Below are 15,847 nucleotides of genomic sequence, written 5' to 3'. Positions count from 1 at the left end.
CCGCCCCGGTGTGATCCCCCCCCCCCGTGAGGGGCCGGGCGCGGTGTCCCCCGCTCCACCACCCGCTGTGGGGCCGGTACCCCGGCGGGCAGCACCCCTCTGCTTCCCCCCCCTCGGCCGGCCGGCGGGGTCTCCTCCCTGCGGCAGGCCCGGTTTCCCCCCCCTACGCCGTGAGGGGCAGGCCGCGCTCCCGCCCCTGGGCCTCTCCCGGTGCGGGGTTTGTCGTGTGTCGTCGTTCCACCCCCCTCCCCCCCGGGGCTCCCCTACACACGCACAAACACACCCGGGGGCGGGAGTCCCTGCTTGCCCCTCGTGAGCGGGGGGCTGATGCCCTTTCCCCACCCGGGTGCTGGGGGTCTCGGTGGCAGGGCCGGTGTAACCGGGCCTCCCCCTGCGGCCTGTGACTCGTGGAATTGGCTGTTTTTTGCTTCCAGGGAGGAGTGAGCACCTTTCCCCTCTCTGTGGGGTCCCGGGGCTTGGCCAGCGGCGCAATGGACTTGGCGTATGTCTGCGAGTGGGAGAAAAAGCCGAAAAGCAACCACTGCCCTTCCATTCCCTTAGTGTGCGCGTGGTCCTGCCGGAACCTCATCGCTTTCACCACAGACCTCAAAAATGAGGAGGAGAAAGGTACAGCGCGCTGGTGGAAGGTTGGGTAACGTCTCCTGGAAACTCACAATGTGTTTAGGCAAGTCCGGTCGTCAGGAACCACTGGGCCGGGTGGCCTGTGCTCTGCTCTGACCCTGAAATCTCTCACCTGCACTAATCAACACAAGAAACTTGGGCTCTTTCTTTTCCTTGCATTCCTTAAATTTAATGGCTGTTTTGTTCGCTGGGGAGCGGTTCTCACTCTGCTAAACCAGGGCAAGCTCTGTGTTGGGATCTGGTACCTCACCTGAGTTGCCAAGCACAGTTATTACCCTTCCCAAAATTGCTTGATGGAAAATACTTTGTCTTCCCCTGCATCAGCTGAGGCTCTGTGGGTTTAGAAATGCTGGCTGCGTAGCTGGTAACAAGGGACAGTGATTCACTTCTCTTTTTGTGTAGATCTCACCCATATGGTCCATATCATTGACACTGAGCATCCGTGGGATGTGTATTCCATTAACTCTGGCCACACTGAAGTCATCACTTGTTTGGAGTGGGATCAGTCAGGTGAGCTTGGATTCCTTCTCGTTAAGCCTGTGTCCCACTGCTAATGCGTGTGTGCTTCCTAAAACAATGGGATAGGATTCGTCGTGAGTTTGTCCATCGCTTCACAGCCTTGGTTGTCTCCATTCGAACTGCGCTGGGGTGGTTTGATTTCTCAGTTGATTTTTTGGCTGTACCCCCTGGTTCTTACAAGGTGCCATTGTCGTAGGCTCCAGGCTGCTCTCAGCAGACGCAGATGGCCACATCAAGTGCTGGAGCATGACCGATCACTTGGCCAACAGCTGGGAGAACACCGTGGGCAGTATGGTGGAAGGGGACCCGGTTGTGGCCCTGTCCTGGCTGCACAATGGCGTGAAGCTGGCTCTGCATGTGGAAAAGGTTTGTCCCAGCTCTGCAGGAGATCCGGTCAGGAAGACTGGCTCAGGTCATTAGCAAAGGACTTTAGAAACCCCTGTCTGTGTTTCTCTGCTCTGGGCTTCCTCTCTGGCCTTGGGCAAGTCAAGTAGGGTATTTTTCCAGTCAAAAAAAAAAGTCAGATTCCTAGTTCCTGCTGAATTTCAACAGGGGTTGGATGCCTTGTTTCTCTTGGCTCTTTAAACATGTCTTCTTTAGTCTGGTGCTTCAGTTTCCTTGGCTGTAAAATAGAGATAAAAGCATTTCTTTGCCTACCAGTAGTAATTCAGAAGAAACGCATTCGAGGTCCTGAGGTTTGATCCAGGGATTTGGGAAGGGGAACCGTATGCATATGGAGATAAGCTGCTTGTTTAGAAATGCGTCTAATTCTGTCAGACTCAAAAAGAGCAAGTCTGCCAAGTAGAAGTTACCTACTTATGTTTTTTTAAACATTAACTCTTGGGGTCTCCCACAGAGAAAAGCCTTTCCCTCTCTTTAGTACTGGAGAACCTGAGACACAGGGATGTAAAGGCTTGTGCAGCGGGTTGGTGTCGGAGCTGGATTTGGCCACAGGAGGGGAGAGGGGGTGTCGGTCTTTCAGGTTCAGTCCACATAAGTAAGGTTGAAGCTCTGGGTCTGGGGTGCTCAGAGAGCTTTGCTGAGGGGCTGGTGTGTTCCTGCTGCCACCCGCACAGCAACACCGGTGCAGGGGCAAAGGGGCCTCTCCAGGGTCACGTAGCTGAGTTGGGTGTGTGAGCTCGGTGCCCTCATCGGACTCTGTTCAACTCTGCAGACCGTGCTGCAGTGACTTAACGAGGATTGCTCTGCAGTCGTGAGCGCGCTGCGGGTATGGGGTGCAAATGTTGTCATGTTGTTGACCTTTGTTCACAGTCCGGAGCATCAAACTTTGGTGAGAAGTTTTCCAGGGTCAAGTTCTCTCCATCGCTGACGTTGTTTGGTGGGAAGCCCATGGAGGGCTGGATTGCTGTGACCATCAGTGGGCTGGTGACGGTCTCTCTCCTCAAGCCCAATGGGCAGGTGCTGACGTCCACAGAGAGCCTGTGCCGCCTCCGCTGCCGCGTTGCCTTGGCAGATGTTGCCTTCACCGGTGGGGGGAACATTGTGGTGGCCACGTCGGATGGCAGCAGCACCTCCCCTGTCCAGTTCTACAAAGTCTGTGTCAGTGTGGTGAATGAGAAGTGCAAAATAGACACTGAAATCCTGCCTTCCCTCTTCATGCGCTGTACCACGGACCCTGCTCGCAAAGACAAATACCCAGCAATCACTCACCTGAAATTCCTTGCTCGGGACATGTCAGAGCAGGTGAGCATCTGCTGTTAAAGCAAGTAGGGGTTAAATGAATAGCCAGGAAATAGCTATTTGCTCCACCTTTGGCTTCCCCACATGGCCCTGGAGGTGAAGGATCGTGTCCTGCAATGCCCTTTGTGTTTCTAGCTGCTCTTTCTGGAAGTGCTGCTAGTTCAGCTTCACTGTCAAGCAGGCTGCACTTAAAAGGTCTGGGAGTCTAATGGCTGAGCCCTCCAGTTCGTGAAAAAGCAGTCTGAAAAGCCCTGTCCTTCGTTAGCCTGATTATGCTTTGCTTTGTTCATTTTCCGGATCTGGTGCTGGTTGTTAGGGGAGCTCTGCTGGGCTGTCCGGGAGGTTCTGGGATGTGAAGTCTTTCATCTTAATGTCTCAGCTTCAAAGCAGCCCCTCTCCAGAACACTTAGAGCTCTTGATCTGCGTGACTTAATTTAGTAGCTTAACTCCATTTGCCAGGGGATTGATAATACGATTCTGGAAAGCTAAGTGACTCAATGAAGCCTAACCTCTCTTCTCTCACCTCTGGTTAGGACAGAGTACCTTGTTGGAGAACACAATGTCTGCTCTGGCTTCAAAGTCAGTTCAGTTCCTGCCCTTTTCTTTACGTTTAGTTTGTGGTGTGTATGAATGGCATTGGCAGGTCACAGGCTTGAGAGATCATTTGTGATGCAGAGAGGCTGTGATGACACATGGCAGTTCCGCCTCTCTTTCCTTCTAGCTGGAGCTGGGGACTTCACTGTTATGTATTGCTGATATTCCACTAGCGAAAAGCAGAGGATTGTATAAACTATTGGGAGAAGGAGCCTCAAAATACAGGGGAGAGGTGGAAAATGCAACAGGATAGCGTCTTTCCCTAGCGTAAAGTTTGTGCATGTGGTTGCAGTATGGGTTTCTGTTTGCAGGTGTTGCTTTGTGCTTCCAACCAGAACAGCAGCATTGTGGAGTGCTGGTCTCTGCGGAAAGAGGGTTTGCCAGTCAATAATATTTTTCAGCAAATCTCTCCTGTGGGTGAGTTTCTGCACCAGATACTCTTAAAAATAGGAGCATGGTCTAAGTAAAAATGCAAGACAGGTTCTCAATCTGTTATCACATATATGGGATTATCCAGAGTCCCATATTTATTTTTCAGGTGTTCTCAGTCACATGCTTTATTCCATCTGTTTGCATCTTAGGCAACAAATTGCTGGTTTCCAGGAAGTGGTTTGATTGTTATTTTCACTCAATAAAAGACATTTTCTGTGTTATGCTGTGCAACTGCTCTTCCCGCTGAGAACCGAGTGAGCCGAGCCTTCTAAAGGAGAAAGACTGTGCAGCAAAGCTAGTTTAATTAAGCTATCCAGTCTGCATGTTTTTTCCACCTCATTTCAGATATTAAAAAAAAATCAAATCCATGCAGTTTGTTCCAGTGAAATATAAAGGATTATTGTACATAAGGATTTTTTTAATCACCACCAGCAGAGCCTTCCATCAAAAGAGATTTAGCAAAACAAGTTGTTGTTTGTACAATTCAGAAAAAAAATAGGGAAATATGAGGGAAATATACTGGTCTGGTAGAATGAACAAATAGTCAGTTTCTGATTTGTAATCCCACTTAGTTGGGGAGTGTGGGCAGAAATTGGGGGGGTGTATTTGCTGATCTCTTTGGGGAGAGATGTCTCACTTGCCTATCTTTCACAGTTGGAGACAAGCAACCCATGATACTGAAATGGCGGATTCTTTCTGCCACCAATGACTTGGATCGGGTTTCAGCTGTGGCTCTGCCGAAGTTGCCAATCTCCCTGACCAATACTGATCTGAAGGTGGCGAATGACACCAAATTCTTCCCTGGATTGGGTAAGGAGTTTCTATTGTCTTTCTCCTAAATATGTAGTTTTTACCTGAAACTTTACCTTCCTCATCTTCTGAACTGTTGCTGAAGTAAGAATGTGGAGCAAACCATATGAAATGCTGATAGGAAAACTGTCAAAGACATGCTATCTTCCTGGCCATCCTGTTTCATTTCATTTCCATGGAAAGAAGCGTATCTCTGTGAAATGCTGACATCGCCTCAAGATACAAACATGCCTGTGAGCCCACAGCCTTTTGGGTGCTGTCTTGTTGCCACGTGGGCTTTCAATGGTGGCTGCTTCTCTGGGCAACATCTGGGTTATACTGGGAGGAGTCGCTTGCTCAGCCCTTGGTTGCCTTCTCTCCCCAGGTCTGGCTTTGGCTTTTCATGATGGCAGCGTTCACATTGTTCATCGCCTGTCCTTGCAAATGATGGCCGTCTTCTATGGCTCTTCCTCCCAGCGCCCAGTGGACGAGCAGACTATCAAAAGGCAGCGAACTGCTGGACCCCTGGTTCACTTCAAAGCCATGCAGCTCTCCTGGACGTCTCTGGCCTTGGCTGGCATTGATAGTCATGGGAAGGTATTGTGCTCTGTTATGGGGGCGTGGGTGAGCTGTTCTCATCCAGGCTCTCTCTAAGTGGCAATGGATCACTCAGGAAAATGCTGGGAATGTTACATCCAGCTGCATGATCCATGTTAAGCAAGAAGGGATGCATCCTGTTACTGCAGAACTTCTGTCGATGGGTCAGGAATGAGCTGCAGTTGGCCTGTGTTGTATTGTAGCTTTGTGGAATGTTTTCAAGCGAGTTCTTGACACAGGTTTTCCTTTGCCTTCTCTCTTCAGCTGAGCATGCTTCGCATCTCCCCCTCCATGGGCCACGTGCTGGACATGAACATGTCCCTTCGTCACTTGCTGTTCCTGTTGGAGTATTGCATGGTGACTGGCTACGACTGGTGGGACATTCTGCTCCATGTCCAACCTAACATGGTCCAGAACCTAGTGGAGAAGCTGCATGAAGAGTATATGCGCCAGAATGCAGCCCTGCAGCAGGTCAGCGGGAGCAGAAGCTCCCTGGTTTTCTGCAGAGGGTGGCCATGTGGAGGGGTCTCAGTGACTGGGAGGAGGGAGTAGTAATTGCCAGTGCTCAGTAGACAGACAGCACTAACTACCTGTCTGTGCTGGCTCTGAATGCTTAAGCAGTACTTGAAGTGTGAAGAACCTCCATTTCAGCAGTGTTCATTTTCACTTATGGGTCTCTACCTGTTGGAAACTTCTGGTGCGATGGTAATGTCTATTTTTGGCAGAGATTCTGGGAACAGTAGCACTGTTTGTACATGCACAGAACAGTATTCACGTGCACAGAACAGTATTCACTATTCCTGTCATTCATGTGGCAGAAACGGAGAGTAGAGAATAAAGCAGCTTGCTTTAATGAGCTTATTCTAATTCTGCTTTTACTTATGTATTTTTCATGGTGTCTCTCTGTCAATCAGGTCCTCTCCACGCGCATTGTTGCCATGAAGGCATCTCTCTGCAAGCTCTCCTCCAGCACAATAGCCCGTGTGTGTGACTACCATGCAAAGCTGTTCCTGATCGCCATTAGCTGCACCTTAAAATCACTGCTACGCCCGCACTTCCTGAACACCCCGGACAAGAGTCCTGGGGACCGACTCACCGAGATCTGCTCCAAGATCACGGATATAGGTAGTGATTGCTTGTAGCATCTGGCACTGCATTCTGAGTGTTTTGTATCCCCTTTTAGGTTTGATATAAAGTGTCATGGTCTCACAGTAACTCCCTGGGTTTGAGGAAGAGGAAGGTGACCCCTCTTGTCACTGCAGGGACAGGGGATGAAGTTCAGATCTGTCATCTTCCTGAGCCAGCAGATGTCTTGCTTCTGTTTCAGACATTGACAAGGTGATGATTAACCTGAAGACAGAAGAATTTGTCCTGGACATGACCACGTTGCAGTCCCTGCAGCAGCTTATCCAGTGGGTGGGAGATTTTGTGCTCTATCTGCTGGCCAGTCTTCCTAACCAGGTGAGAGCCTGGGGTCCTGAGAGGAGGAAAAATAAAAAACAACTGTCTGCAGTGTTCGAGTAGCTTTAGCCAAGTGGCACACAACCCCAGTGTTCCTATTGAAACAGGCACTTGGGAGAAGAGTATAAGAAAGAGCAGAAATACAAAATGGTCCTTTCTGTGCCCATCTGGGCATCGGTGGTGTAGCGACTGGCAGCTGCATTCAGAGAAGCAGGCTCAGTAGCTGCATGACTTGTTTCCACTTTTGATGAATCTCTGTATGCCTCTGACCTCCACAGCATCCTCTGGCAGTGAGTGCCGCAGGCTGTGTAGTGCTTGAAAAAAGGTGTTGTCTGAAAATGGAGCAGTGGGTCTGGCAGGCTGTGTGTAAGTCCCAGTCTCAGCTGGTTTTCCCTCTGCAGGGCTCCCCTGTGCGGCCGGGACACAGCTTTCTGCGAGATGGAGCGTCCTTGGGCATGTTCAGGGAGCTGATGGTGGTGATCCGTATTTGGGGACTGTTGAAGCCAAGCTGCCTCCCTGTCTACACAGCAACCTCTGACACCCAGGACAGCATGTCCCTCCTCTTCAGGCTCCTAACTAAACTCTGGCTGTGCTGTAAGTGTTTGCCAGTTTCCCTGAACAAAAGAATCCTTCCTTAATGTGGATTGTCATGAAAGGAATAATTGCTGGGAGTAACTTCTGAGTGGGTCCATAGTGTGTAGAAAGGGCAAGTACAGCTGCCAAGTTTATTGTTTTCTGTGCTGTGTTGGCGGATGGAGGAGGAAACTGCACGCAGTTCTCTTGGTCTCTAAATGAGAAATCTAAGGATCACACTGGTTCTCTCTCTTTGCTTCATTTTCCATGCAGGTCGTGAGGAAAATCACATAACTGAGCCAGATGATACCCTGATAGACGAATGTTGCCTCCTGCCCAGCCAGTTGCTCATTCCCAATATTGACTGGTTGCCTATCAACGATGGCATTATCAGCAAGCTGCAGAACAAACAGCTTGTCCGGCTGCAGTTTGGGAAAGCTCCTGGGCTCGTTGGTCACACTGTCTCTTCCCAGTTTGATGCCTTTGTCAGGTACAGAGACCTGAAACGTATAGGTGGTGTGGTGAGAAGAGGGTGTCGGGAGGCTTTGGGATCTCTTTCCAGCTCTGAGAGGTCAGTGGGTTTGGGACACCTGCATTTTTTGGCTCGTCCACTTGCTGGTGTGACCCAAGAGCAGTTTGTCCTCTCTGCTTGAATTCATTTCTTAAGTTGCAATGGGCCAGGGATCATATTGAAAAGAGATGGCAAATGGAGGGGAAAAGAAACATTAGTTTGTGATTAGATTCATGTCAGCATGGCCTTGAATCCCATGGCACTCGATGGACTAGGTAGCCAAAGCCTGCATCATGTTGGCCACTGAAATGCAGCTCACTGTCCTGGAAACAGCTTTTAGAAAGTGACATTCTAGAAAAGTTGCCATTCTCTTTCTTCCCCAGGGCACCTGGTCAGCCCAAAATTGATCATCTGAGGCGGCTTCATTTAGGAGCATACCCAACAGAGGAATGCAAGTCGTGTACCAGGTAAGCAATGCAAGCGTAATCAGTGCAGAGGAGGTCCTGGCAGAAACTCAAACTGCTCTTGTCATTCAAAAGCTCTTTCAGTCTCTGTTTACGATCCTAGCTGGTATCCCAGTAACATTTCATCTTAATTGTGTCTGCAGGAGGAAATGCTGCTTCTATAATAAGGCTTTTGGTGTATGGCACTACCCCCTGCATTGGAAGAAAGCATTTGTGTTTGTGTTTAAGGCATCCCTAACCTGGGAGACTGAGATCCTTAAAATGCTTGTTGAAGAGCAGCCTCGCCGACTCGAAATAGCTGCTGCTGCATCACTGCTGCATGGCTGTTAGATTAAAAATCTGATTACTTTGCCTGGCGCAAAGTAACCCCAACTCTGTGAGAATTAGCTACATCTGTCATTGCCAGTGATTGAGCTGCGTTTTATCCAAGGGCTGAGTTGTGCGTCACAGAATAAATATGATCCTGCCTGAACAGAAAAATCTGAGAGCAGTCAGGCTGCGCAGGTAAACGGAGACCAGAATTTGGCCTGTAGGAGTCTTTATTAGTGATGAGAGATCCCCAGCTTGTTTTGCAGGTCTGGTCTTTAAATAAAACTACCTGTGTTCTTGGAGAGGAGCTGGTGAGAGGAAATAATCACAGTAACCATGGTGCCATTTTTGGGTCATCTTTCAAACTAAGCTTGCATTTTAAGTCCCTTTGCGCTGTCCTCTTCATCCACCCTCACAAAAGAGCCTGGATTTCAAAATAATGGTGTGGGGAGCAAACATCCATCTAATGATGTGATTGAATTAGCTTTAATTACTGGTTTTAATAGAAAGTCTCTGTAGCAGATCATTTTTACAAGATGACTGTCTGCTGTTTTATGTATAAATAGCAGCTGGGAGCTGTTGTCTTGAAGACAGCCTTCTGTTCCAAGATAACCTCTCTTCATTTAAGATAATTGCTCACATGGTTTCAGCTGGTTTTTAGTGCTCACAAACATCACCTGCAAATGACAAAAGCTGGTTTCCTCCTCAGATGCCTTGCTCCCTGCCTGATCCGTACAGATGCCCCAGTAGTGCTGGCTTTTTTCCTGGGCTTCTGTCTCTCCTGGGCCTGGCTGCACCTCTCTGTTTCTTTCCAGGTGTGGCTGTGTTACGATGCTGAAATCGCCAAACAAAGTCACAGCGGTGAAACAGTGGGAGCAGCGCTGGATCAAAAACTGTTTGTGTGGGGGTCTGTGGAGGAGGATGCCCCTCAGCTATTCCTGAGCGCACCTTCTGTGGGGCACAGAGGGAACAGCAGGCGCCAAGCAGAAGAGCCGCTTGGGGCTTCCTTCCTTGGAGGTGTTTGGGACAAAGGAATGGCAGCTCTTCTCCTGAGCTCTCCGAAAGCATCGCCCTGATGCTGCCTGTGAGACCATGCCGAGCAGCTGCCGCTTTTCTTGCATTGATCTTTCTGCCCTAAAAAAGAGGGGAGGGAGCTCTGCTTCTTTTGCAGGGAAGAGCTAGAAGGGAATGCCAGAGGTTTCCCTGTCAGTGTCAGCTGGGGCCAGGGGCCTGGGAGGGGAGAGCCCTGCTGCCTTTGTGTCTCTGGGCTGAGCAGGCGGAGCGGCTGGGCCTCAGTGTAAGCCTTTGCCTGGGCAGAGAGTGGTCACAGGTGGTGGGTGAGCGTAAACAGGCAAAGTTCCCAAGGAAAGGGGAGCAAATATACGGTACCTCATGCTCATCCTTTGCTACAGGCTGCTTGGGAAGTGCAGCATGGGCTGGTTACTCCCTGTTGCCCTGCACTTCTCCATCCTTTGAGTAAACTTGCCCCTCTGATGAGAGACTTCACCATCGTAGCTATTTGTGTTTTAACGGAGCAATTTCTTCCCCCTGCGGAGGAGCGGGAACACGAGAGTGTTGCTGCCTGGAGCAAACCCCTCTGGCTCTCACTGAACCAGGAGCTCATTTGTAAATAAAAGTTCCCTTAATTTTGTACAGAATATTTGATTTGTTTTCAAAACTTCAGTGGTCTTTCATGTGACTTTGGTCGCACAGCACGTGGCCAGGACAGTTGATGCACGAACAGAAGAGAAGTGGGAAAGCCCAGTTAATTGCTTCTCTATTAGGAAAGGAGCTGCTATCATTTGCAAAATTGGAAGGGGAAATTAATGTTTTCAGGCTTCTGTCAGGTTATTGTGGACACAAGAGGAGAAAACATCAAGTCATTAGGATTGTTGTAAGTCTCCAGCTTCAGACGAAGCCGGACACTTCAGCATGTTTGAGGAAGAGCGTTCACGCTGTACAACTCTGTTCTGTTCCCACGGTTAGGCAAAAAGTTGCATCAACCTTTTGCCCTCATTTGACGGTGCTCAGCTACCACTTCACTGGGTGCTCTTACTTGCTAGAAATTGCAAACTAATGGTTCTAACCTCATTGCATCTGCTGAATGCAGTAGCCCTGGCCGTTTGATGGTCGGATGGGAAGGACCTAGGTGCTCAGTGGTGTGTGGCCACTCGGAAGTTGTCTGGAGCAGGCAGCTGCCTGCTCACAGGGGAGCAGCTGGGGAAGACCTGCCTTGTGCTTCTGCTGAGATCAAACCAGGCTGAGGGTGCTCAGCACCTTTCCGGAATCAGACCTAAACATCTGCACACTTTGACAAAGCACAGTGAGATGCTTAGAGCTGAGCTGTGGCTTGTCTGGCTGGGCAGGAATTTGGCCAACAACTGCGTGTCCCCAGGGACCATTCAAGGGAGGGAACAAGCCTGTTTTTATATATTCCTTTCCCTCTGGAACTGCATTCTCATTTATTAGTGAAAAATTGAGCTGATGGCAAAGAGCTTGTGTCTCAGCTCTACTTAATGTTTTGTTGTATGGAGCTGGTCGCTGCCTTGCTATTCTGGTAATTAAGGAAAATCAAATGGCTAATTAGGAAACTACAACTTCTCATTAAAGCTCTTTTCCCCTGTAAGTAAACCTGTAATCGACCTGGGCCTTCGTTAATCTCCTTTTTCTCAGAGAACAGGTTTGGGGTTATTTAACGTTAGACTTCTGTTGCTCGCTGTTTGTATGGAGGTGGGAGCATGCGGCCGCTCTGTGGGAGGGTGGACGCTCGCTTCTCCGCTTCGCCTCCCACCCGAGATGGAGCCTCGCAGCTGGGAGCAGCTCCCCGAGGTGCTGGCTGAGCTCCGGTAGGGACGGAAGGTAGGTTTTAAAATCCAGACCTGCTTTCTCCTCCTCCATCCATGATACGAGGGCCTTCTGCCTGTACCTCCCCCTCCTCCAGCCGTGTGTCCATCATTCCTTGTCCAATTGCCCCGCTCCCAGGATGGGGATGCTGGAAGGGACTCGCAATTCCCTGCCACAATGCTCCCTTGTGCCTTCGCCCTGGTCCACCTGCCCCGGCTCCCCTCTCTCTAAGGACTGAGTGACCCCCAACTACGGGAGGGTGAGGGGCTTCTCTGCACCGAGGTCTGTCACTGGCCCTGCCGCAATGGGGGACGCATGTGGGGGTCTGAGACAAGGACCAGGGTCCTGCCAGGGCCTGGCTGGGGCAGCAGTGGTGACAGCTGCTCCTGGGGCTGGAAGGAGTCTCCTGCAAGCTGGGCTGCAGCAGGAGGAGGGGGCTCTGCCTCACCCCTACCCCTCTTGAAAACCAGCGCAGGCCAAGAGCTGAACGCAGGCGTCTCCTGGCCCAGCCCCCTTTGCCTTTCCAGGGGTCCCTGGGATGGGGAGCGGGGCTCCCAGCATGGACCTTGTCTGGCCTTGTTGCCCCCCACCCCACCCGTGGGAGCCGGTGCCACCCTCCACCTTATCGGCAATTTGCAGATTCTGCTTTAACAAATAGTCGCACAATGACCCTGCGGGAGGTCCCAGCTTCGGACCTTATCGCCCCACGGCTGTGCCGCAGGATGTGTCTCCTGCTCCCCCCGAGGTGCAGGCGCCTGGTCAGGGACGATGGGCTGGAGGTGCTCATCTGTGAGGTACGGGGATGGGAGTGGGGCCAGGAGGGGTGCCAGGGGGTCGGCAGAGTCCACATGCCCCTTGAGGAGAGCCCGCTCTGGGGCAGAGCTGGGGTCAAGCACTCACAGCAGTGAGTTTTGGGGGGTCTCAGCACATGGTCAAGGCAAAGGAGGAGATGGGGCTCACTCCAAAGGTGTGGGTGCCAGGGAGGGGTGGTGGGAAGTGCAGGGGGGATCTGGCCACACCGTCCCCATGGGCTCAGCTTCAGCATCTCCCCACTTTGTGTCCAGCTCCTCCCAGTGCTGCACACACCCCCTGGGCAGGGGGCTCCCATGCAACCTCCCCCCAGCCTTGGCAGCTTTGCAGGAATCATCATTGCTTTATTGCAGCAGGTCGCAGTCAGCGTTACAGGCATGTTCAGCAAAGCCTGTGGCTTGTGCCAGCCTGGGGGGCTGGGACCCCCTGCCCTCCCCAGCTGGGCTCTGTGCTTTGTGAGCGGGGGGCCAGGGACGCCCTTCCCCTGGTTTCTTGCCAGTCCCCTGGCCCAGCCCTCCTCCTGGCGTGGGGGGATGCTCCGGGAACAGGTCAGGGCAGCAGTGGGAGCCCCCCGGCACTCTTCAGCGCGGCCTTCCCCAAGCAGCAGCGTGGGTGCTCTGGCCGTGCTGGCAGCAGCAAGCCGTGGCGTGAAGCCGGGTCCCTGGGGACGGCTCAGCGTGTGTCTCCCTCCACAGCCGCAGAGGCCATAACGCTGTCGATCCAGGCCACGTACGGGGCGATGCGGGTGTAGATGGTGGGTTTCTTGTAGTTGCCGCAGACGCGGGAACCGGCCGTGACCACCCCCTCGGCCACCCCGTTGCAGACCAGGGGGCCGCCGGAGTCTCCCTGCAGGACCAAGGCCCATCAGCACTGCTGTGGGTTTGCTGGCCCGTCCCAGCCCATCTCCCACCCTGGCAGCGGGGCTGGGGGTCTCTGACTGACCCAAGCCTCTGCGAGGGGCAGAGCTTCAGCCCCTGGGTGCTCTCAGCCACAGGTTTCACCTGCAGGAGCTGTGGGTTTGGGTCAGTCCCGTCCCCCCTCGCCAGCCCTCGTTCGTCCCCTTGCTCTGCTGACAGCCCAGACCCCCGGCTCTGCCAGGACGTGGTGGGGCAGGCAGGGGGGCTTTCAGTGTGACCCGTCAGTGGGTCCCCTTGGGGTGCTCTGGGTCGTGCCTGTGGCCTCATCCCTGTCTCCAGGCTCACAAGAGCTGCTTTGCCGCAGCCAGCACAGGACAAGGAGCCCCCATCACCCTGTCAACTGCGATGGGCATTGCAGCCCCACACCCTTGCCTTTTCCAGGTTGCAAGTATCCTTCCCCCCCGCCCCGCCACTCCCAGACCCCCGAGGGGGTCGGCAGCCCCAGCCCCTGGGTCCGGCTGTGGTTCTGTGTCCTGGCAAGGAGGGGGCGGGAGGCCGGGGTGAGCGGTACCTTGCAGGTGTCCTTCCTGCGGGAGTCCGTGCACATCATCTTCTCGGTGATGGTGTGGTCGTGGCGGGTGCGGTGGTTGCAGACGTCGCGGCTGATCACCGGCCGCTCCACCTGGTAGAGCTTGTCCGGCCGGTGGCCGCTGTGGCTGATGGTGCCCCAGCCCGCCACCTCGCACACCGTGTCAGCCGCCACGTCCCTGTCCTCCCGCTGGAACGGCAGCACCTGCACGTGCGTGTTCAGCTCCGCTTTCTCTTCCAGCTGCCATGAAGAAAGAGGGGAACCGGCTCAGCAGGGGCCAACAACGGCCCAGGACCCAGCAGGGCACAGCGAGCCCAGCCCTGACACCGGCACTGCCCCAGCCTTGGCCGTGCTCAGGGCTTCACCTTCTGCCTGCAGCCCCCGGGACGCAGCTGGAGACCAGAGCTGCAGCCGTGAGGACCATGGGGAAGACGGAGGCGTTTGGACACAGCCCAAAGGTCTTTGGTGGGGGAAGTGGGGACGGTCCCATGGGATGGGGAAGGAGGGATAGGGGAACCGAGCAGTCCCAGGGTGGCCTCAAGGGTTTCCTCCCACTGCGGTCAGTGACCCCGCGGTGTCCCAAGGGGCAGAAGGATTTGCAGGAGTGGGGCTGTGCCTGTCGGGTAGCGGGAAGGAGAGTCCCAGCCAGGGTCCTGGCAGCCCCGAGCCCACCTGGAGGAGGAGGAGGTCGTCCTTGTTGTTGTGGATGTTGCTGCCAGGGTGGGGGATCTGGGCGCGCACCCGGTACAGGCGTTTGTGTGGCTCCGGCTCTGTGAGCGAGTGGGCGCCAAGGAGGACCTGGAAGACTTTGCCGTCCCTGGAAGAGAGGCAGCATGTGGGGTGTGGGGGCTCTGCCCACCCCGTGGGGCACACAGAGCAGGGGGTGTTGCTGCACCCAGCCATGGCAATGGGGTGCCAGAGAGCCCCCCCCACAGGGTGCCACGAGCTCCCAGGGGTCCTGCAGCCCCTGCCCAACCCTCACAGCAGGTGGGAGCAGAGCCCTAGTGCTCCAACACTGGGGGTCAGGGCTATGGAGCAGGATTTGGCCTGAGGCCAGCAGCCACCCCCCAGCATGGAGCAGCCCCCACACTGACACAGCCCCCCTCCCGCACTCACGTCTCCTCAGTGCAGTGCGCAGCGCTCAGCACCCACTCCTCGGCGATGAGGAAGCCCCCGCAGACGTGCTGCCCGTCCAGCTGCAGCGAGGCCATGTACGGCCTCAGGTGGGGCTTGGCCTCATAGCCCCCCAGGATCCGTCCCCGGGGCTGCCCTGTTGCAGGCAGGAGAGAGGCTGGGTTAGCTGGGCATCGGCCCAGCCCGCCCAGATAGAGCATGGGGCAGGGTTACCCCGGCGGTTCCCCCCTGACATCTCTGGACCCCTCCTCGTGGGCCACGGCAGCACCTGGCTGCAGACGGAGGCAGGAATTGGGGGGTCAGGTGGGACCCCCTGTGCTGGGGACATTGCTGCCCCAGCCTGTCGCTGTCCTGGGGTGTGGGGGGGGGGCACTCACCATTCACCATGGCCCCTAGCAGCAGCAGAGCGAGGATAAGGATGGGAGTGGGACTTGGCCCCATGGCTGCAGTGGAGCCCAGTGGTGCCTCTGCCCTGGCTGTGGGGTCCGTGGGGCAGACACTGCTCGGCCGGGGCTGGGGCTTGCTTTTATGTCCAGCTTTGGGGCTGCAGGGGGGCCAGGAAGGGGCAGTGCAGGGGAGCGGGGGGGGGTTTCCGCAGCGTGGGCTGAGTGTTTTTAAATATTCAGCTTATAAAAGGGGTCAAGAGTTCCCGGCATAAACAGCACGGGAGGGAGGAAACAGCCTGTCCCAGCTGCCGGAGCTGGCACCCGCCACCGGGGATTTCTTGCACCGTTGTTTTCAAAGCCGAAACCGAATCCCGCTCTTGGCACGGGAAGGCTCCGGCCCATGTGGCAGTGTCCTGGCTTGGCCCCGGCCCCCCCCCCCGGACCAGGGACCCCCCGATCCGCCCGGGGAGGATGGCCGGGGGTGAAGCGGTGGGTGCTGGGTGCCGGCTCGGTGGGTGTCCGTGGCCGTGGGGCAGAGCCGAGCACCCCCCCAGGGTTTGCCCTTGGGGCTGGCGAGGACGAGGACAGCGGGGTCGGGACCACCAGCGCCTGGGGGGGGGGGGTCGCCAGGGGGG

The 15,847-nt window shown here is 54.3% G+C and overlaps 2 protein-coding genes across 2 annotated transcripts; one reads left to right on the top strand and one right to left on the bottom strand.

The window, feature by feature from the left end:
- The first annotated feature begins 271 nt into the window (after positions 1–271).
- On the top strand, positions 272–10,203 carry MED16 (mediator complex subunit 16). Its single transcript, XM_010563154.1, has 14 exons — positions 272–627; positions 1,045–1,152; positions 1,358–1,527; positions 2,434–2,865; positions 3,768–3,873; positions 4,543–4,698; positions 5,063–5,274; positions 5,539–5,745; positions 6,189–6,399; positions 6,602–6,735; positions 7,137–7,329; positions 7,582–7,798; positions 8,203–8,286; positions 9,408–10,203. The coding sequence occupies exons 1-14, from the start codon at positions 492–494 to the stop codon at positions 9,532–9,534; spliced, it is 2,493 nt and encodes an 830-aa protein (XP_010561456.1). The 5' UTR covers positions 272–491; the 3' UTR covers positions 9,535–10,203.
- Positions 10,204–12,918: 2,715 nt separating this feature from the next.
- LOC104829159 (complement factor D-like) lies at positions 12,919–15,311 on the bottom strand. Its single transcript, XM_010563269.1, has 5 exons — positions 15,204–15,311; positions 14,809–14,962; positions 14,365–14,509; positions 13,675–13,932; positions 12,919–13,092 (listed from the first exon to the last, which is right to left on the bottom strand). Exons 1-5 carry the CDS (start codon positions 15,265–15,267, stop codon positions 12,919–12,921), a joined length of 795 nt encoding a protein of 264 aa, XP_010561571.1. The 5' UTR covers positions 15,268–15,311.
- Positions 15,312–15,847: the final 536 nt, after the last annotated feature.

The sequence above is a fragment of the Haliaeetus leucocephalus genome, unplaced genomic scaffold (genome assembly GCF_000737465.1).
Source record: "Haliaeetus leucocephalus isolate CR32 unplaced genomic scaffold, Haliaeetus_leucocephalus-4.0 Scaffold164, whole genome shotgun sequence".
Taxonomy (NCBI): Eukaryota; Metazoa; Chordata; class Aves; order Accipitriformes; family Accipitridae; genus Haliaeetus; species Haliaeetus leucocephalus.
Note: the sequence above shows the minus strand (reverse complement) of the source record. Positions and strands in the feature narration are given on the sequence as shown.

What these genes read in the sequence shown, in the direction of transcription:
- LOC104829159 (XM_010563269.1), bottom strand. Translation starts at nt 15,267, where the DNA reads ATGGGGCCAAGTCCCACTCCCATCCTTATCCTCGCTCTGCTGCTGCTA. An exon ending in GCGCACTGCACTGAGGAGAC is followed by an intron (nt 14,510 to 14,808) that starts GTGAGTGCGGGA and finishes CCTCTCTTCCAG; the next exon opens with GGACGGCAAAGTCTTCCAGG. An exon ending in ACGACCTCCTCCTCCTCCAG is followed by an intron (nt 13,933 to 14,364) that starts GTGGGCTCGGGG and finishes TCTTCATGGCAG; the next exon opens with CTGGAAGAGAAAGCGGAGCT.
- MED16 (XM_010563154.1), top strand. Translation starts at nt 492, where the DNA reads ATGGACTTGGCGTATGTCTGCGAGTGGGAGAAAAAGCCGAAAAGCAAC. An exon ending in AGAATGCAGCCCTGCAGCAG is followed by an intron (nt 5,746 to 6,188) that starts GTCAGCGGGAGC and finishes TCTGTCAATCAG; the next exon opens with GTCCTCTCCACGCGCATTGT. An exon ending in TGGCCAGTCTTCCTAACCAG is followed by an intron (nt 6,736 to 7,136) that starts GTGAGAGCCTGG and finishes TTCCCTCTGCAG; the next exon opens with GGCTCCCCTGTGCGGCCGGG.